Genomic DNA, 22,059 nt, shown 5'->3' with positions numbered 1-22,059 from the left:
ACAGAGCATTTGCTCTGCTCTGCTGCTGTGAAGAGACCGCCTCTTTTCAAACTAAACACTAGGTTTCCTCATGCCTTCTCGTATACACACTGACTCCAGCACGTTCTCACGTGAAATGAGGAGATTAGCCTAATACTTGATTAGCCTAAATAGTTGTGTTAAGATAATCCATGCAACACTTTAGATTTAAAAACTGTTATTTTACTTCTTCTTTTTGGTATTCATATAGACTGCATGAAACAACCCTTTCTATTCTTAGTTTGTTTCTGATGAAACATCAATTCTAAAAAAGACAGAAGTGGGAAAACAGTGTCCTATAAGCATGCAGGTGTTTGATAGTTTCTGACATGGAATCAGTCAAGTAATAGAAGGGAACAAAAAAAATATTCCTCTACTAGGAATTATTCTTATCACCTGCTTATGATGGTGTGGCTCTGCAGTCTGCAGGATGCTAGCTGTCTATCTGGTTGGCAGTGCATTCTCCCTCCCAAGGGAGGGACTCTGTGTTTGTCTGTGTCTGTATGTCAGTCAGTCAGTCAGTCAGTCAGTCAGTCAGTCAGTCAGTCAGTCAGTCGTCCGGAGTGAATTTTAAGTTGTCCTGCCACTTAAGTTTTGTCTGAAAACGAATTAGAGTTAAAATATGACCACAGTATCACCATGTACAGTAGGCTACAGTACACACAAAAGAAAAGTCCGGCACTGTTACAGATTCACCACCATTAATATTCAGTCAGTATAGACCATGTGTTGCTGCTATCCCCAAGGCAAATTACAATCAAATTGCTTTTGACTGTTATACATTCATTAACTTCTTCTTTAGTCTAATATGACGTTAACACCTTTTCCATGTGAAATTGACGATGAAAGGGCCTGTGGCCATACTGAATATTTATTATGACCTGCCAGACTATAGCATTCCTGATATAATGAAAGAAGTCATATTCATATATGAAATCCACAGCAATAGGCATTTTAATAAGCATAAAAAACAGGAGAAAATGTAGCTATGCATCAGATATCATACAGTGAACAGGATGATCACAGTCTAAGGATACAAAGTCTATGATTATCTATTGATGTATTCTCAAACATGAAGGATACATCTTAATTAAATAGCTATATGTAGTCATTATTTACTACACTGTAGATTTGGTGTTTTGCCATTTCAATTATAACAAAATGGCTACAAGTGGATAACATAATATACATTTGTAATGACTATTAGAAATATGGTTTAATTCTATATCATGATCACAGATGATGCTCAGTCAGCTTATCTCCTTGAAAATGCATGTGAATTGTGTTAGTCAGGGTTAGAAAAGAAAGTAGACAACAAATTTGTGATAACAATAATTGTTTTTGTCTATTCAACACAGCTGCTGCCTGAAACCTTATTGTTCTGTTAAACTATTATTATTATTAGTGTTGTTGTAAATAATTATTGAAAATGAACTATGTTTGGCTTCTGTGTTTTATTCTAGGATATCATTTTCCTTGTGATTTACTGAAATGCACAAATAATGTAATGCATCAGAAAACCATGTGTAGCCTACAGGTGCTATTCAATCTACAAGAAACTACAGCCTTTCAACACTATAAGCCTTTATTGTACTTCACACATCACAAATCTTTAATCAAGTAGTTAAATTATATATAGGCTACTCCCAGAAAACATTCTTAAACAATTAAAGTGGTTTATTGTCTGTGTTGAAGACGAGAACTAACTTAAAATAGCTGATCTACAAGCTCACAACGCAACCACGTGCTTGTAGGTCTGCTATTTTAGGCGCGCGACACCGCCGCACGTGGGACCATAAGTCATATGAGATGTCAGGAAGGATACAGTAATGCAGTAAAGATAGATTTTCATTTGACCTGAATGTTCTCCCCACCACATGCAAGCCGCACCTCAGCCAAACCGCATGCTCTACACAGCTGCAGGTGGAGTTTACTCACATCCGCCTTTAGTGTTACTCAATACCGCAACACTTCAGCAGGCAGCCTTGGATTTTATGTTTATGTGTGCTTTTATGAATTTTGTGCGTGCGTGTGTGTGCGCGCAGTTGTCTAAATTCCAAAGTAACTATTACATTTAGCCTACTACAATTATACCAGTAAGACGCCTAAGGGCGAAAATAGACCTTGCCCTAAAGGGCGAGGCTGCACAGTGTGTGGTGGTTGCCCTAACAGGGCATCATCTGGGAATCAGATGTAGAGGTCAGCTCCATAAATGGAAATCTGGGTGATGAACCAGTCGTCTCCATCTGGGAATCAGATGTAGAGGACAGGGATCTCCATATATGGACATACAAGGGACAAGGACTTAATTAATTTGCAAGTGTGACTCATGTATGCAGCAACCACACTGGTTAAACTGACACAATATGTCCATACAGTATGGGCATTCCCAGGGGTGAGATGCCGTGGGCTCGGTTGGGCTCGGCGAGCCCAGACTTATTTAGCTGCACGCACGCGCGCCTCGCCGCCTCACATGCAAGCACGCGCATGTTACGAATTTAGAGGGGCACCACTTGTAAAATCCATATCACACCACTGGGCATTCCCAGATTTGGGCTTAATATTGATGGCATGATCCAGATTCCAGTCGTCTTCATGTATGGATAGGCGGGGCCTATAAGGTTTGATCTTTGATGAGGTGATGTCACAACAATGTGATGTCACAATGTCAACAATGTGATGTTACAACAGCTATAAACCATAGACATAGACTATAGCTAGGGTTTTCATAGTTAACTGCGACCTACCCTACCGTCACAAACATAGACTACATTAACCACTTCGGGCATTTTAAAATAGCCGCTGTCTACAAGCTTAATAGATCTGTTATTTTCAATACCGGACTGGTACATATTTTGAACTTGTGAAATAGGACATTCACATTCTATACACAATGAGGCTACGTTTACTTTTGCTGTCTTGAAGTACATTTTGATGCCAATACTTTTGTACTATGTGTGTGTGTGTGTGTGTGTGTGTGTGTGTGTGTGTGTGTGTGTGTGTGTGTGTGTGTGTGTGTGTGTGTGTGTGTGCGCGCGCGCGTGCGTGCGTGCGTGCGTGTGTGTGTGTGTGTGTGTTTTCTTCATATTTCAGTGCAATATCCTAGAAGGAGAGCAAGCAGGAGAGGGGAGGAGGCCCCCCTGGTGACATCGGACTGTCATAAGACTGTCATTCAAGTTTATAACCACGAGATGGGGCTCTTGCAGCGCCGGTGAACAGAACAGTGAAGCGTTGTTGTTGGGCAGCGCCAGCATAGATATCTATGAGCGCCAGCCTTGCCAATTTAACTTGGAATCGGATTACTTCTGTTTTACAGCACTGCTTATTTCTTTATGAAATAAGACCGTTGTATCATATCTCACTGCCACTATTTAAATAAGATGGAATCACATTTTATGGAATAATAGGGTTTGTCCAGGTGTTTTTCAGCTATTAAGGCTTGTAGCCTAATAGGTCTACAGTTTAAATGCAAATATGTAAATAAATAAATAAAGAAAGATTGATTGATTGATTGATTGATTAATTGGTTGATTGATTGATTGACTGTATCAGACTTTATTAGAGGTTTGCATTTGGAAAAGGCACAGTTGACAATATAGTAACTGAAAAAAGACATACCCAAAAAAGGCTATGGCTTGTTTTAAATTATATATATAAAAAAAAAAACACTTGAATGATAGACAGATAGAACACAGTTATGCATAGCAGAATATATCATCAGAAAAACATTCGTAAAACAATTCGTAATAAAAAAGAAAGAAAGAAAGAAAGAAAGAAAGAAAGAAAGAAAGAAAGAAAAGAAAAGAAAAAAATAACTTGGGCTTGTTTAAATTGGGGTCCCTTTTTCTTAATTCATGCAACATCCCTCCCACGGTCCCACCACCAGACCATGCGCTCAGTACTCAGTGACGTCATCGTAGTAGCAGGCTAGCAGCAGCTTTTCAAACAGGTTGCAGTGCATTCATGGTGTGGGACTGTGGGTCGTGGTGGGACAACTGATTCAAGCGCTCACAGTTAACGGGTCAAGTGTTTATTATGGAAAGGGCTGCTCGGCATGGAGTTTTAGCAGAGCTCACAGAAACGGATGGGAAAGTACACTTTCACATGGATATTTACGACCAGTTCTTAATTGCTGCGTGCTGCTGTGGATTTCACTCGCAAAAAAAAGATTTGAAAGTTTAACGCGTCGCTGCACTTTTGGCTGCAGGCTATGCATCCCTAAGCGGGATACAATGTAGCCAATTTCACTAACTTTGCAACACATGTCCAAATGATAGATGAAAGTGACAGTAAAATGCTCGGACCAGTGTGATTGTGTTTGGAATGGACAGCTGAATCCGGGATAAACCTTCCGGAATACCCGGGTGATCTAAAGGGCTTTAACTTCGACAACCGAGTTTCCCCGTGTAAACCTGGAATATCATGGAATATTTTAATAAATAACTTTGCGGTGGAAACACTGCAGTGCTTTTGGTACACATCATAACTACACCTCTTGGGCTGGAGTCAACGAAGAAACGAACAAAATGATTTCAGAGGAGAGAAGCAGTCATGTATCTAAGCAAGCCCTGAACTTTCCTGTGGGCTTGTTGATCCGCTCTCCAAAGAAACGTCTGGCTAAGCTCGGGAGGAAACCAAGCAATGGGTCTTTGCAGTAAGTACTAAGTAGCCTACCTGTAGCCAATGACAGCCACTCTGAATTAAACGTTTGTAAAGATAAAATTGATACAATTATACAATTGGGAGAGATTCTATCTCATGCTTTGTTTACTGTATATGACTTTTACCCACCTGCTAAAATGTTCTAGAGCTCTATGCTTTTTGACACAAAAAGTTGATTGGTATCCAACACCAGCACCAGTGGCGGCTCCAGGGAATAATCAGCAGGGGGGCCTTACATTTTCCTAAAGGGCACTTTATTTTTCAACACACCCCTATATTTAGCAAGCCATTTTTGCGGCGTTTTGAGTCAAACTAGTAATGTCCATTACACGTTTTCTCACTGAAATTATTTGAATTTCCCGTGCTGCATGCACAACAACAAAGGAATAGACACAGGAATTTTCATTAAACTATTCATTGTTCAAAATGTATATTTCTAATAATCACAAAGAATATAAAAAGAACATATATAATTAACACCTGTAAAACATCTTAAAATAATGGTGGGGTAGGGTTACTACTGGCCAATCTGGACTGGGGGGGCACAAAGTCTAATCTGGGAGGGCATTGCCACCCAATGCCCCCCTGTGGAGCCACCTATGCAGCACCACCGATGCCCCAATCATTCATGATTCCCTTCTTCCTCATGTACCCTGTCCTCGTTCAGGTCCAACAACTCAGACACCACCACGCGATCAGCAGAGAGTGTGGGTGTTCGGCAGCCGGCCAAGAGCAAAATCCGCCGACACAACAACAGGCTGTCCACGGTTTTCAACCGCAGCCCAAACCTTCGGGACAATGGCCATCAGCGGCAGGCCTCCGGCAGCCAGAGCCTGGCAGGGGACCTCCAGGCTAGAGATGACCCAGCTGAGCTGTCCAGTCAAATGTCTGCCCCGGGCATCCTCAAGATCTTTGGCAGCGACATCTGTCAGGGGACCAACTACAAGAGCGTGCTGGCCACGCCTCGGTCCAATGCTAAGGAACTTGTCAAGGAGGCCCTAGAGCGGTGAGGATTTGGCCCGGGGCCTTGTGGGATTGATCCACAAGGGTGTAATTCAAATATTTTGCACAGCTATGATTCCTCGAATACCAGTCTGTTTGCCCCAAAATCCTTTTCGCCTCGGGCGTCTATCCGGCGGAACGGTACAGGTCTCTGCCTGGTATTTCTAAACGTAACCTCAGCAAAATGCTTAAAAACCTAACCTTATTAAACCTCAGTAAAACGGTGCAAAAAACCTAACCCTATTCATAATCTTAACCTCAGTAAAACTATGTCTAACCCTAAACTTATTTCTCATCTTATCCTTAGTAAAACAAATACAAGTATACAAAAACCTCCCCACCGAGTGGTCGGCGTGAGTTCGGCGGAAAAATAATTAGGGCGAATGTCTACTAATAGATCATAACACCCCTCCCTCCTGTTGCTGTGCAGGTACTGCCTGGAGAAGGAGGATGCCGCTGACTATGTGCTCTGCGACGTGATTGGCCAGACGGCAGCCGATTTCCAGTGGAAGAGAGAGTGTTTCCGGGTCGTGGGGGACAACGAGAAGCCCCTCGTGCTGCAGTCACTTTGGAAACCTAAAGAAGGCTTCTCCAGGCGCTTTGAAATCCAGAAGAGGGCAAGCGTAGAAGAGCAAAGCGCAAAGGACACAGACACAGTCACAGCAGGTATGCAGGTGTACACGAGTCTTCACTCCCTTACAGGTCCGTTTTTACACTCCCGAGTTTACGCACTGAAAATCCACCAATTCACCTTTGGATGATAGGGTAGGTGTTTCTCACAACAGCCTGAAAGTGGTCGGTTTTATATGCACACGTATATTGGTCATTATGTGATCTAAGTAAAACAGGCAGAACTCAGTGCCTGTAACATCTTTATAGCTGGACAATAGGGATGGGACAATATGAAGATGTCATATCACGATTATAGTAACAAAATAAATCAAGATTCACGATATTATCGTGATAATCAAAATTAATTATCCTGGGGTAGAACATTTGCCAAAAATAGCAGATCTACAAGCTCACAATGCGTCGCAACTTGTGAGCTTGTAGATCGGCAATTTTTTGACAAAGATATTTGAAGTGAAAAAAATACTGTATCAAGTATGTATATTATAAGTACCTTTTAGCAATTATAGAGGGTTTAAGTGGTACAGGATATGCAGCTTGGCAAATAAAAGGTGAATTGATCCCAGTACATGACGGAGGACGTTATCACGATAAATTAAATCTCCACGAGACGATTATCGTGGGTGTTTTTTATCACGATAAACGATAATATCGCGTATCGTCCCATCCCTACTGGACAATCAGTGACTCACTCATAGTGTCATTGAGGGACACATAATTCCTCATCTCTAACCTTCATTGTCCATCTTATCACCACTCAGAGAGGAGGGGAGATGAGATGGCATGTGAGAGGTCGACAGGAAACCAAAGCAGCAGGGAGCGATAGAGGAGGTCACGGCGGCCCCTCTCTTATCTTTGTTTTATTGCAGCAGGGTCCCATCAGGGCCCTCTGAAGCCTGCATGGCACCGGTCAGCCCTGACCGGCCGAGGCCTGGACCTGTTAGAGTGTGTCCAACGCACTGGTTTGTTATTCTTTTAGATCAGAGCTTAGACTTCCTGAATACTGGGGGACTGTGTGGTTCACTGTTGACTTTGGGCCAGGGACGTGCTGGGCCCCTGATTCAGCCCGGGAAAAAGAGTTGCAGAGGCCCTCATTGCGTGCTATGGAGAGAGATCTCTCTCTATAGCACTGCTGCTACTCAAAGATTTCCCATTTCAGATCATGACAAAGTGACAAGCCAGTGGGCCAATTACGGTACATGAGTTATATTTCGTCGTTGTCGAGTGGAAACCTTGTACGTCCAAAACTGTTTGTTTTGTATTTATCATTTTAAAAATGATTTAAACTAGTGAAAACAGCTGATCTACAAGCACACAACGCCTCGCGGTGCGAGGCGTTGTGTGCTTGTAGATCTGCTGTTTTCACTACTTTTGTGCAACGGCCTTATATGAAGCACAGCTTTGCTTTGCGAAAAAAATAAATACAAATTGGAAAATTGGAGACAGTGACGATTTACTTTGTTGGCCGCCCAGCCCCCAAAATGGAACGAAGGCCGACATTTTATTTTAATTTTTTTCCCTAATGGTCGGCCTGGACCAGCCGGGAATGAACCGGCCGTTCGGTAGTTGTCCCGCTTTTCCCAATGGCCAGCACGTCCCTGCTTTGGGCACTTGTTTGTTGTGGTGCTCATGCCTCTTTTCGGCCTTATCCCGACCCACCCGCGCTACTCTGGCTACTGTCGGGGCTGCCCCGTGCTTCCACGGCTTTAGGCATTATAGCTGTCGCTGCGTAGCTGAACAATGTGGGAAAAACGCCCACTTCCACAGCTGATAAGGGCTTTGGGGAGCTGGGTGTGAAGCAAGGTTCTCTGAACATTCCATGGTGCTTAATGGCTACAAATGAGCCGGATAGTGTTTATGTTACGTCAGGCCGTTCAAGCGCCTGTTGATATCAGATAGAGGTGACCGCCTGCTCACTTTCCCTCCACATTTCCTCTCCTTCCGTTGGCTGTTTGATTTGAACAGGTGCCAGCGATTGCAGTGAACCATCATCGTTACAGAGCGGAGTCATTTAGGGGAACTGTTAATTATCATTATTATTTTTTTATGTTTGGCACTTAGGGGGAAATGTTTTGTTGTTATACAGAACTGGTAACAGCTTTCGGTAGGAAACAAATGAAAGAATGCATTGTTTTTAGCTTCATTAATGACAAATGTATCCGGCACTGTACAGTAGTGCTGGAGTTTTCAAAGTGGGTGACGGGGCACCCTGGGGTGCCGCGTCGGCAGTCCAGGGGTGCCACGAGATCATTTGATAATATTTGGAATTAATTTGGACACTTGAAAAAATATTTAATATCATTTTAAACTTGAGGTACAAAGTTATTTTCAGTCAGTTCTAAGTAACCAAAATGGCTATTATCTCAATGTTTTCCTCGCAATATAATCACTAAAATATTGTCACTGTTGGGCAGAAACCTCGTATCTCCAAGTTTCAAATGTGTACGTCTTTTGGTAAAGCAAAGCCCTGCTTCATTATACAAGACTGTCGCAAAAAAATAGTGAAAACAGCCGATCTACAAGCACACAACGCCTCGCGATGCGAGGCGTTGTGTGCTTGTAGATCTGCTGTTTTCACTAGTTTAGTACATTGTATAGATGATAAATACAAAACGAACGGTTTTGGACATACAAGGTTTCCACCCGACAACGACGATATGCTATAAATATAAGGTGCTGGGAGTGAAAATTATAATGTAGGGGTGCCTCGGATTTTAAAAAGAATATTCATGGGGTGCCCTGAGACAAAAAAGTTTGGGAACCCCTGCAGTAGTGTATGTATATGTATAGTTTACGACTAGTAAATACACTTAATTATGACTTCTCAGTAAAGCCTTATTTATGCTTTGCCAATACCTTTGCTGAAGCACGCATTTAAGCATCTCATAACCGTGCTCCTCTCTCTCTATGCAGGCATCAATGCCCAGGCACGCAAGCTCCAGAAGAGCCGCTCGAGGGTGACCTCGTTGTTCGTGGAAAGCAGCGGGGAGGACATGGAGGGACTGGGCATCTGGAGGAGCCTTAGCGAGATGGACCTGCCCACCATGGGTAAGGAGGCCAGCCGAGTCCGGCAGGGCCCCCTCAGGGAAGACCCCGAGGCAGAGGCTGACAAGGAGATCCTGCGTCTGGGCATGGAGAAGGAGGAGACGGAGAGCAGCGACGACAACACCACCCAGTACTCCATCCATCCACCTTTCGACTTCCCGTATTTCCTTCTGCTCCAAGGCTACAGCCATAGACAGGTGAGCTATGGGAGGGAAGGAGCACTTCAAAGTAGCTGTCACTTACTGAAATGTATTGAATTCCAGGTCATTGTTTGGTTGGAGTTTTTAATTCATAAGGTCCGATGCAGGACTTTGTTGAAGTATGAAGTCTATGAATCTATGTTTGTTTTACAGGATTTACAAAAAGGTCAGGTCTGTTTTTTCAAATGCATAGAAACTCTAATTCGGTAATGAAAAATAATTAAGGGGACTTTTAAAATACTGATGATAACACATTCCTGTTTAATATAAAAAAAACAATTGTTGCCTTATTGATTTTAAGATGTTTATTTGACAACATGACACCACAGAATAAATATCACACTGCTAATAAAATAAATAATCCAAGGATTTCTGTGAAATCAAACCCCACAAAATCCTTCTCACATCTGCCACTGCTGAACAGTTGAACAGTTCACCTTCAGCTTGACTTTGAATGACTCTTGTGCTGATGGACAGACAGACAGACAGACAGACAGACAGACAGACAGACAGACAGACAGACAGATAGATGGCCAATGCCTTTCATGAAAACATATGCATGTTTGGACTGCTTCAGTGTCTCGCCAACCCAAAATGATTTGTGTTTAGCGATGGGCTAAAAATAATAGGAGGCTGTAGTGGTTGTATTAACTTTACCAACCTGCTTTGTTAAAACAGACAATGCAGTTGTTTACAAATGAGAAATTATATTTTCCTTACGACATGACAAAAGAAAATCATCCTCCGCTTTTTCTCCCCAATAAGCCCTTTTGCAAATCCCGCCCCATTCTGCCCTGTTACTATGATAGGACATTTGACCCTGGGCAGATTGTTTTTATAGTGGCAGTGAATGGGATTTTTTTTTCCCTTCATAGCCTCATTACAGCTATATAAAGTACCAAAGGAAAAACATCTAGGTGATATTAATAAAAAGGGAAGACAAAGGTACAGTAGTTACATTGCAAAACAGGGGGTTTACCCGAAAATATATGTTTTAATTTGTTTAATCCCAGTGGGACAGAATCCTCTTTGCAGATTCTTTTATAGTGGTAGTGGATGGGATTTTTTTTCCCTTCATAGCCTCATTACAGCTATATAAAGTACCACAAAAAACACATCTACGTGATATTAATAAAAAGGGAAGAAAAAGGTACAGTAATTACATAGCAAAACAGTAGTTTTCCCCCCGAAAATAAATGTTTTAATTAGTTTAATCCTCTGGATCAGAAAGAGAATAGACCGCGCATTGCATCCTGGGTAGGAAGAGGACAGAACTATAATCCTAACCTCACATAATAGGCTGGCTTTTCGTAATTCTGCCCATTTAAAATATATGTACCCAATCGTGACTCTTAGACCATTGATATGGTCCATGTGAACTAGTTTGTTGAAGCTTATTCATTATGATGAGCGAGATCACGGCCGAGATCGCGGCCGTACCGGGCGATCGCCGTGTCGCGCACTGCGGACAGTTTTGAAAGCCACATTTAACATTCTCCACTGCACAAACTCCACCCCCGATAGCAAAAAGTGAATGTTTTTTTCTGGTTGGCCAGTCAGGGAGTCTCAGGGACCAATCAGAAGGCTGACAAACGGTCTATTCCATCGTTATGCCAATGTATTCCTCCTCACACACATTTGTGTGTGGTCATTGATGTTATAGCCTCAGCCTTATAGCCTGACTCACCGGCCAGGGACATAGAGCCTATCACTCTTGTCCAAGGGTCTTCAACAGGAGGTCCGGGACCCCTAGGGGGTCCTCAGAGTTACTACAGGGGGTCCTCCAAATCTTTCTGTGGTAGAAATGTTTTTTTTTTCTTTTTCTTTTTTCTTTTTTGCCTTTTTTATATTAACCCTAGCGTCCATATTCTGGGAACTATAGCCAAAAATAGCAGATCTACAAGCTCACAACGCCTCGCGCTGCAAAGAGGTTTGGTGTAGAGGGGAAAAAGAGCAGACTAAGTACAGAGTGAAAGGTCAAGTTTATTGTAAGTATTGATGGTTCAAGTGGTTAAATATCAGAAAACACAAATTGACATGAATCCAAAATACACTGGTGATTGTGCTGTCAAACAATTAAACTATATGGAATCTATGAGAAGGTTGTGGGGGTCCCTGCTTTATCTCTCTCTCAACTAAGGGGTCCTTGGCCTGAAAACATTGAAGACCCCTGCTCCAGTCATAGGTGATAGTACGTATATAGATCTACGTCCTCCCAGTCTCCGAGCCTCCGTCCTTCTGTATCTTTGTATTTCTTTTCTTTTCTTTCTTTTACCCCTTTTTCTCCCCAATTTCATCATTATGTAGAGCTCTACGTCCTCTCACTGGGAGGAGCCTCCGTCCTACCTACCGTCTAATACCACTGACAGGTCCCGCCCCAGCCCGTAGGAGTACAATATCACTCTCCCTGCCCGGTGTTCCTCGCCCAAACACAGCAATTGTGTTTGCATAGACCAGGGGTGGGCAACTTTGATGATGGAAAGGGCCACTATATTTCCACACTCTCTCCAGAGGGCCACATTGCATATTGCTACATGTCTACATCCTACTTTGTCATTCTAGTATGTCATTCAAAAGAAGCAAAAATAGCCGATCTACAAGCACAAAACGTGTCGCAGCTGCTATTTTTGAATTATTTTTGGTTATTCTTTAATTGGAATCCTAGATTGTAGCATTATGATTTAATTTCAAATGCATTTAGTTATACCCATGTTAACTTTATGAACTTAAATACAAATACGTTGAACATAAAAAAGACTATGATTTTAATACTACTATACTAGTCATTAAGCTACTATTTTAAGCAGGTCATGTTTACATGTTTGTAAATGTAACAGCTGAAATCAATAATATATCAGTATTCCAATATCAACCAGCGGGCTGCATTAAGTGAAGGTGTGGCCCCTGGGCTGCCAGTTGCCCATGTATGGAGTCTATGGACCATTGGTATAGACGCTCGACAAAGTCTGATGCACCGTGATGGATTTGAACCCCCAGCCTCTGGTAATGGGCAGGCACTTTACCACTGTGCCACCAAAGCGCCCCCCAAACTCATTCTCAAGTATTGTCTCATCTCTTGTTTGTGGTACAGTAGTCTACTTGACAGGTTAGCTAGAATAGCTAGATTACACAACCCATTAATATACACAGTAACAGGGCCATTCATGTTAATTTGCAATCCACCAATATTTATTGGGTTTTATCACCGTCACTAAAGTGTGATTGTTTTTACCGGATAGCGTTCACGGAAATGATCACCTCAATAGCCCACTCTGATCACCATGGGTGTTGAAAAAGAGATGGTTGTCCGCCCCTGCTCTAATTGGTTGAGCTCCCACATCCATTGAAGATCTTGAGTCTCTCATCTTGGCTTCACAGACAGACACTACTGCAAGTGCACTTCACCTCAGCGGAGAGCATCTTACTCAACCTCTTAGGCTAAGAGCCTCAGAAGAGGAAATCCCAGTGTCAGAGAGCAGGCCTATAACAAGCCAAAGGAGAAGGAAGGAGAGAGGCTTCCCCTGTGGATTACTGTCAATGAGCTTTAGGTCCAGGCAGCGCTGCTCAGTGGAGTGCAGCCACAGTGGCGTGAAAAGACAGGTGATCTTCCTGTCCTCCAAAATGCTGAGGGGCCACCCTGTGGCATTTATGGGGTGAGAGAACCATGCAGAATGGAGCTCGCCTCCCGTCAGGGGCTTGAGTTCCCACACTGAGATGAGCTGTCTGTCAACATGTCCCCATGCAAAGGATAAGGAACAATCTGTTCACTATTCAAGTCAGAGGGGGAACTGACAACAGCAGGGCTTGTAGTGAAAGGGGAGATAGCCCTGATTAAAGACACACAGGATAAACTGCAGAGGCGGATAAACTAGACTAGAACTATTCTTAGAGCATAAACAAACTGTGGAGGCTAGCGTACACACATGGTGCAGCAGTGTACTGTAATCTAGTAGTTACATTTCAGGGTGTTCAGTCTGGGAAAAGGAATTCCTCATTCTGTAAACAGCTAGCCCTTCAAAAACAACATCCTGAACACAGTCATTTCTGTTTGTGTCAGAAATATTATAGCACTCCGGGTCACTTGTTTACGGAGCAATTTTTCACACAAAACCAAAGATTCAGACTGTGGGCTTACGCTGGTCCATTCCCAGGAACAGGAAACTGCTTCTCTCTGTCTCTCTGTCTCTGTCTCTGTCTCTGTCTCTGTCTCTGTCTCTGTCTCTGTCTCTGTCTCTCTGTCGCTGCCTCTCTCTCTCTCTCTCTCTCTCTCTCTCTCTCTCTCTCTCTCTCTCTCTCTCTCTCTCTCTCTCTGTTGTTTGTCCCTGCATGGTTTTGTAGATTGCTGAGTATGCAGGATGCTGGGTGTTGCCACAGCATTCTGAGTACTGTGGCCAGTTTAATCTTGGCCCCTTCACACTTCCATCAATTCCATTAGCTAACCCAGAGCCAAAGAGAAACCAAACAGCAATATGGAACAAAAGCAGTTTAATGGTGTTTTGATGCTCAGACTTAATAAATTGGTCTGGGATATGTTTATAGAGGAGATGTTCGTGAATGTGTCCCATATGATGAAAAGCTTTGACTGTGACCAAAGATTGTTTTGGTGCAAATTATCTTTGTTTATGGTTCAAGTACAATTCAATGAAACAATGCAAGCACGATCCAACCTTTAACAATCTTACGGTCTCGTCAGGCACAGGGTGTCAAGTGCAGGTCAATGATTGATAATTAGGCTATTTTAATAATGTTAATCTTCCTTAGCAGTGGGATCAGTTCCTATATACAGTATTTATTTTACATGATTTGGATTCCAAAGGTTTTGGTTGCGTTGTTTCACTGCATTTAGCTCTAAACATGTTCATTCAGTGGCACTGTTGGAAACTGTGATTACCTGGAATGGAACCACTTACCATTTGATGCTATATGACCACTCTGTGATCCAGGATTTAAAATGTCCAAGCTGTGCATTCATTCATACCTTTATATATTCTCACAGGGCTACCAGATTGCTTGGTTGTCTTAACTGCAGAGTATCATTCCTGACTAATAGCATTAAGGTGGTGTTTATAAGGTCATAGACTTGACCTAATCTCACACCCATAAATAATCCTTTCCACATCTAACCCTGATTAAATACAAAGAGGGCTGTGCTGCCAATAGTGGGTGTTCTTGAGGATGGAACCTACTGTTGTTTGCACCCAAAATACAATTTAACAGCAGACACTCTTGAATGATTTACAAATTATTATAACATCTGTGGATTAAGCAACTGCAACGCCCTGAGGCAGACTTAAATGTACAATACAATGCAATGAAACGTCCTGTCTGATCCAGCACACATCAAGTCTGACCACAGTTTATATACTGAGCCAGAAGCTATTTTAGCACTAATCTGTATTGACAACAATTCATGGTAGTAACTATTGGTCAACTTAGACCTTAGGTTACAGGTCAAAGGTAATTTAAGCAATACATTCTCCAACATAACTACACACTAAAGCCCTTTGCACACAGGCGCGTTTAACCGCACGGATAAAACGGACAATATCATTTTTTGAAAAGAAAACAATGATTCTCTATGACCACATGCACACCGGCTCCAAATTAGCCGTGCGACGAGTGGCTGCCGCCGTGCGTTTTTTTCTCGATCGAACCCAGTTCGATTTGTGCGTCTTGTCGCATGCGGTGAAAAACTCATCACTCCTTTTATGACTCCTTTTGGGATCCGCAGCGCCGATTCCGCACAGCATTGCACACCAAATCCAATGCGTTTTATTCATACAGCAAACGGAAGAAATGCAACTGTCCTGTGTGCAAAGGGCTTAACTGTGGTACCGTGGTTACAAGGACATACGCATACACAATTTAGAGTTCTCTAAACGAAACACAACTCAACATAGATATTCAGAAGTCCTTAACAGCATCACTGAAAGTGGTGTGCTAGAACAAGTACAGGAAGGGAAGAACCATAACACAATGTTTAAACATGCTGAATCATTTCCTGCTCTGCATAGTATTACAAAATTAACATTTCCATTCTCTTTCACTTTGTTTCACTCCTCTCTGTCTGCGACTGTGGTCCCCCTTCCTGACGACAGGACTTTGTCATTTACCTGATGAGCAGCACCACCACCATCTTCGGCTGCTGCAGCGAGCACTGCAACGGAGAGGACGAGGAGAGGTTAAAGGTGGACATCCTCCTCTTCGCCCCGGACGTGTTGCCTCAACACTGCTGCGTCAGGCGCCTGGACTCCAACAGCTCCACCCCAGTGGCGGATGGCAGACAGACACTGACCATGCTGAAGCCGCTCCACGGCGCCCCCGTCACCAGGAATGGCTTCCTTCTGAAAGACGAGGTGGAGCTAAGTCCAGGGGACCTGGTGGGCTTGGGGAAACACTACCTGTTCATGTTCAAGGACCCCACCTGCACGCCCGGAACCCCCCAGACCCCCCTGTGGATGACCAAGCTCTGCCCAAATGACCACGCAAAGGCATCGTCCTCTTGTACGTCCTGTGGCTCCTCCCTCTCGTTGAGGAGAGTCCGCAGGAAGCCTGCACCTCCCCGGTGGAAAGACCTGGATGGCTCCGAGGCCTCTCTGTGCTATGAGCTAGAGCAGGAAGACAGGGTGCTGCAGCAGATCCTCGTCACGTCGGACCCAAATGGAGACGAACCCAAGCTGACACCCGCTTTTCTGCTGGCACTGTGCATTCAGCACTCAGCCGCCACATTTGAACTGACACACTTCAGGAAGCTGCTGCTCCGAATAGCCAGCCAGATCCAGCTGGTCATGTGGGTGAGTGTTGAACAGTGCCCCCCCTTTTTGTTCCCGTGCCCAGTCTCATACAGTTCCCCCCTTTTGTTCCTGGAAGACCTCAAACAAGCCAAATGTTAATCCATATGTTTTCAAAGGTAAAATCCCTAGAGTTGGGTAAAGAAAGCCAGTAATCAAAGGTGCCATCAAGGCCGAATATCATTTACATAGATAGTGCTAGTGTAGGCCAGTGCTTGCTGCTAACATCGGTTTGAAATGGATATTTTCTTTCTTCTTCTTCTGTGGCCTTCCTTGTCAGGAGAAGACAAAGGAGCTCGCAGCAATCCAACCAGAAACGTGAGTAGTCATTCCAACCACAAGCGTTTTTCAGTGTTTGCCCCAGAAATAGATGACAATGACCTGTTTACAAAGAAAGGAAAAGTAGCACCACTTGATGACATTGAGACATTTGACACCCATACCCTTGCTGTCTGCATGTAAGGGAACTTCAAAATCTGATTTGACTGTCACATATAACCGGACGACCTACGATGGGGAGGGGGAACAGAGAACATAAACACATTTAATGAGAATGAGTCATGGTCATGTCATCTGTTGCAGGAAAACAGCTTTAGCAAGAGGAATTCCTAACTAGCCAAATAAGTGTTTGATGCTATGTTATTGATGTTTAATGAACTCTTCAAAGGAGAAGCAAATTCATGAGGATTATAACTCGAGGGTACATCACAGGGGGGCAATGTCACAAAGACAATATTACAAGTGACAGAATGAATCATGAATTGCACGAAGAATCATCATGAGAACATATTCAAAGAAACCTGAAATAATTATTGCTTGTATAATGTAGGTATGGATTCTTGGTATAATAGGTATTTAATGTGCATGCTTTTTCCCCCCCCCCACTTTCAAATATTCACATTGTGAAAGGAAACATGCAGTTTGTAGCCTGTTTAGCGATATTCTATTGTAAGTAGATTAAAAATCACACCCGTGTGAAGTGGAGCTGTGTGTGTGTGTGTGTGTGTGTGTGTGTGTGTGTGTGTGTGTGTGTGTGTGTGTGTGTGTGTAGATCATGTGTACCGATTTTTGTGACATTTGAAGAAAATATGTAGGAAAAGGAGCAAAAAGTGTGTTTTGCGTTTCCTGCGTTCCTGAAGTAAGGATATGGTTTCTTGTTTTTAAGAAATAGGCTCCTCCCACAAGTTCCGCAAGGCGATTACGTTGTCGCGTCGCTCCAGAGATCGTTTGTGTTTCGTTTTGAGAGGGTCGTTCCCCCTGAAAAACACGTTTTGGCATGAAACGGTTACGTTTTGCGCGTTTGTGGCGCCCCCTATGGGTCGAACTGGAAATGCTTTTGGGGATTTGTTGAATATCCCACCCGTGACTTGTGGTTAAAATTTGGTGTTGACTGGATGTTTCGTTTCTGATTTATGGCTACTTCTTACAAAACGGGCTCCTCCCGCTAACTTTGGAACCCTGTTACGGAAGAACGGTATGGACTATCGAAATATCCTTTGAATATGTTTATCGCATGAGTCCATAGATCATGTGTACCGATTTTTGTGACATTTGGAGAAAATATGTAGGAAAAGGAGCAAAAAGTGTGTTTTGAAGAAAATTCAAAATGGCGGAAAATCTATCATGGCGCAAATGGGCGTGGCCTATATGGGGAGATGCGTCATGACCCAAGGAATCCAGGGAAAAAATATTTTGAATTTTCCGACCTACGGTTCAAGAGTTACAGGCCAAAACGTAAAGTGGGGTGTTATGGCGCCACCATGCGGCCAAATGACACAATTATTTTTTATTTAATCCTTGAAACCATTATGAACCTCCTCTCCAAGTCTTGAAACTCTAGCCCCTATGGTTTGCGAGAGACAAATAATTGAATGTGAGTTTTTGCGATTGCCATTATAAGTCAATGGGGAAAATTAATTCACTAATAAATTAATATCAATTAAACTATTGAACCTTTCTCTTAGCAAGTTACTAGCCCACTATTCCCGAGTAAGCCGGTCGATTTGACATATGGCGCGAGTGTGTGGTGGCAAAACTGTGGGACTAGTAGCGTGCCGAAGTTTAGGAAGTTCAGGCTACATACGGACACACAGACCCACAAAGCTACGTATAGGGAGCCTGTGTTTCACACAGCTCCAAAAATAAACATTACAAAAAGGAACATGTCTTCACCTCAGGAGTTCGGCGGACGGGCAGCCTCAGGAGGCTGAACAGATGCAGCTGTTGAGCATGGAGGAGCTGGTCCCAGGTCTGCAGCCTCTGCTGCAGTGGATGGCCAACTCCATTGAGCTGCTGCACTTTGTGCAGCATGAGGTCCCTCAGCTGCTGCCCTGGAGGCAAGACCACCAGGATGGAGGTAGACTCACGGGAAAGACTTTTCAAAAAATCACGATTTTTCACGATTTTCAAAAAACGCAGATCTATTTTTCACTATTTAAAGCATTGGTTCTCAACCTTTTCGGGCCGCGACCGAAAAGGTTTAACTGGGGACCCCCCACTCTGATGAGCACTAAAAGTTGAGGCATTACATTTTGCATAACACAGTTTGTGAAAATAGCGATCTACCGTACATGCTCACAACGCAACGCGAGGCGCTGTGAGCATGTAGATCGGCTATTTTCACGATTTCTGGCTCTAATATTTGACAATTTGGCCAATGTTTAATTTGTCATTTTACAGTTATTACAAAGTCCTTAAATGTTCACTTTAGAAATGTGCAGATACCCTCTATCTATACACTTAAACCTTATGTCGGTTTGTTTACTGTTGAGTGAGAAAACAATGTTGCACATTAAATTAATCATCTGGGGACCCCCCAAAATAATTTGGGGACCCCCTGGGGGTCCCGACCCACAGGTTGAGAACCACTGATTTAAAGCATAAAATAATGGTTAAAGTAATAATGCGTTCCCGGTCTAAATAGGAGTCAAGACTACCAGGATAAAGGTTAGCGCTGTCACGATTATGACATTTTACATGACGATTAATTCTCACTCAAATAATTGCGATTAAGGATTTAATTGTTTTTTTGTCGTTGACAATTACCGGTACATTTCTGTTTGGCTTGTAGGCTTCGAAGTTGCACATGGCAGATATGACACATGACCTGAATATACAAAGAAATTACTGACATATTTGACAACTTTATACTTTAAAAAAAGAACATTGATACTGGAAAAGCAATACTTAAAATGTTTGAAAATATATGAAAAATGTTCAACATGGAAACATAATAATTGTGATTATGTCAAATATTTTCTATTTTAGACCATTATGTAATAATTGTGGCAGGCCTAGATGAAGGTAGACTCACAGGAACCTGGCTAGCTGCCACCATTTTGAACGAAACACCCATAAAGAGTTCTGTCCTTTTGTAATAAATACCATCAGGTGACTTTTCAGCTGTGTTTAAACATATTTTGGGGTGTCATTTCATGACTGCTGTATGTGTGTATTTGTATTCTGAGACATGGCTGAATGTTTTGTTTCTGTTGCTTGCTAGGCCTACAGGACTCTGAGATGATGTCCACACGGACAGCCTGCGAGGAAGCCATGACAGTTCTGGAGGAAGTCATCATGTTCACCTTCCAGCAGTCTGTCTACTATTTGACCAAGGTTAGCTGCAATTAATTGTGCAGTACAATTGTTAACGTGTACGCATGTATGTATGCATGCACGCACGCACACACGCACACACACACACACACACACACACACACACACACACACACACACACACACACACACACACACACACACACAACCATGTATATGCTATATAGAAACATCATTTCACGTCCTTACCATTCCTGTTTGGGCTCCATGTGAAACAGGACATGGAGCTGTGTAAAGTAAACATAGTGATAATTTCAGGATAAAAACCACAATAAGCCAATGGAAACTGACTTTCTCTGGCACTCTTGGTCAGGAAAGACCTGTCAGATAGTGAGCGCGCAGGCTGTCCTTTCCATTTGGAATATAAACAAAGCCAATCTCGTCTCCCAAGGTTAGTAGTTTGCATAACAAACCTACAACCTGTACTTTCGTGGGAACTTTTTTAGAATACCAACACCACAAGGAATCTTTCACAACTACCCTTGAATTGCATTGTGACATGGTTGTAGCGTTGTCGAACACAAGAGTCCAGACACTCTTGTTTAACAATAAGCCCCAGGAAGGCACTCCTTGCTTGTATTTATGGGAGTCTATGTTAAGCGCTCATTAAAAGGGTATATCACTTTAAACAGAGCCCCATCACTGTCGTACCTCAGACCACACCTCAGACAAGCCACGACTGGGGCCCTGGAGACACCCGTAACCATGCCAACCCAGACTAGTGACTGTTGAAGGAAGGGAGGGAAGGAAGTAGCAACAGTCTGTGCTGTTATTTTAGACGGCCAAAGAGAAAGACAGATTTGTGTCTGTCTCATAACGGAACAGCTGCCAGTGACTAAAAGAGCCTGTATGTACATATTCCTTTACAGCTAGGAAATGATAGTTCAGTGTCTGTCTTATCTCAGATTTCCAGTCAATAGACCCTTTTCAAAAGCAACCATAAATGGCCATGAAATAGACGGGTAAACACTGGTGTTATCAATGATATTTATAATGTTGTAATCCATTCAGGTAAACAGAGTCAGTGTCCCATATTGCTGCTGTGAAAAAGGGGATACAAGCCCACAACGCATCACAATGCGACATTTTGTGAGCTTGCAATTGCTAATTTCACTATTTATATCTGAACCTTCACCTACTTCACTAACGATATTCATACCCGACAAGATTGGTATTATAATGTCAGAGCAATATGGCCACGGTGTGAATATGGTCCATTCTCTGCAGTAACATTTTCTCCACAAAACATTTCAGCTTGTTCTTTGCCCTTAACTGTTCCAGTGTAGGCAAGAGGCTTTGTGCACGACAGCCTATTATGTAGACAGGGTATAATTTGGTACAGAGGCCGAAAAGAATAGTGAGGGAAGGATTTACCAGAAAGGAATGGCAGCCTTTCCTGCTGAGGGCAATACATTGTCATCATTTCTCTCTCTGCATATCTTGATAAATACAACTGAATTAGTACATAGTGAAATTACCAGTCTTAATTTATACACTAGTTGTAACTCTGTATTGAGAGTGTACAAATATAACCAAATGGACCCTTACAGGTCATGTGTAAATCACTTGGTTAAATGTAGCTACTGTGTATAGTGTCATGAGCACCTACCGTATGATATTATGGCGTCTTTATTGTTATTATCAAGCCGTATCAATTTTTTCTCAAGGCTTGTGTGTTTAAGTTCAATTACAAATGTTTGCTCTGCATTCTCTCACACATTGCTCCTATCTTTAAAATACCTAAATTCTGTTCACACCCAGACTTCACCATTAACTAGCCAGCACCTGTAGCTCTGCTGAGCCTGTTGGTAATCTATTAAGTGACCTGTGATGTTAGGAATGCGGTGATTGTGATTCTAGCACCCAGGTTTTTAATGGTCTCCCTCCTCTACCTCCTCCCATAGCATCTGAGGTCATGCTGTGTGTGTGTGTGTGTGTGTGTGTGTGTGTGTGTGTGTGTGTGTGTGTGTGTGTGTGTGTGTGTGTGTGTGTGTGTGTGTGTGTGTGTGTGTGTGTGTGTGTGTGCGCGCGCGCGCGCGCGCGCGCGCATGGGGAATGCGTTTGTTGAGTGTTTGTGTGTGTGCTTTTGTTAAGTT

At 42.9% G+C, this 22,059-nt stretch overlaps 1 protein-coding gene across 2 annotated transcripts in view; it reads left to right on the top strand.

The window, feature by feature from the left end:
- Positions 1–4,037: 4,037 nt before the first annotated feature.
- The window catches only part of radil2a (Ras association and DIL domains 2a), a 35,677-nt gene continuing 17,655 nt past the window's right edge, over positions 4,038–22,059 (top strand). Inside the window, exons 1-8 of one of the 2 annotated variants that reach the window (XM_080724312.1) lie at positions 4,038–4,672; positions 5,348–5,686; positions 6,113–6,348; positions 9,226–9,554; positions 15,656–16,351; positions 16,632–16,666; positions 18,526–18,704; positions 19,851–19,963. In XM_080724312.1, coding sequence (XP_080580438.1) covers positions 4,545–4,672; positions 5,348–5,686; positions 6,113–6,348; positions 9,226–9,554; positions 15,656–16,351; positions 16,632–16,666; positions 18,526–18,704; positions 19,851–19,963 — 2,055 coding nt within the window. In that variant the 5' untranslated portion in view covers positions 4,038–4,544. Of the gene's footprint in view, positions 4,673–5,347; positions 5,687–6,112; positions 6,349–9,225; positions 9,555–15,655; positions 16,352–16,628; positions 16,667–18,525; positions 18,705–19,850; positions 19,964–22,059 lie in introns of both variants that reach the window. The other variant, XM_080724311.1, reaches the window with a different exon arrangement.

This window comes from Nannobrachium achirus, assembly GCF_963921795.1.
Source record: "Nannobrachium achirus genome assembly, chromosome: 4".
NCBI classification, from domain to species: domain Eukaryota; kingdom Metazoa; phylum Chordata; class Actinopteri; order Myctophiformes; family Myctophidae; genus Nannobrachium; species Nannobrachium achirus.
The sequence above is the reverse complement of the archived record's forward strand: the minus strand, read 5'-3'. Positions and strand labels throughout refer to the sequence as shown.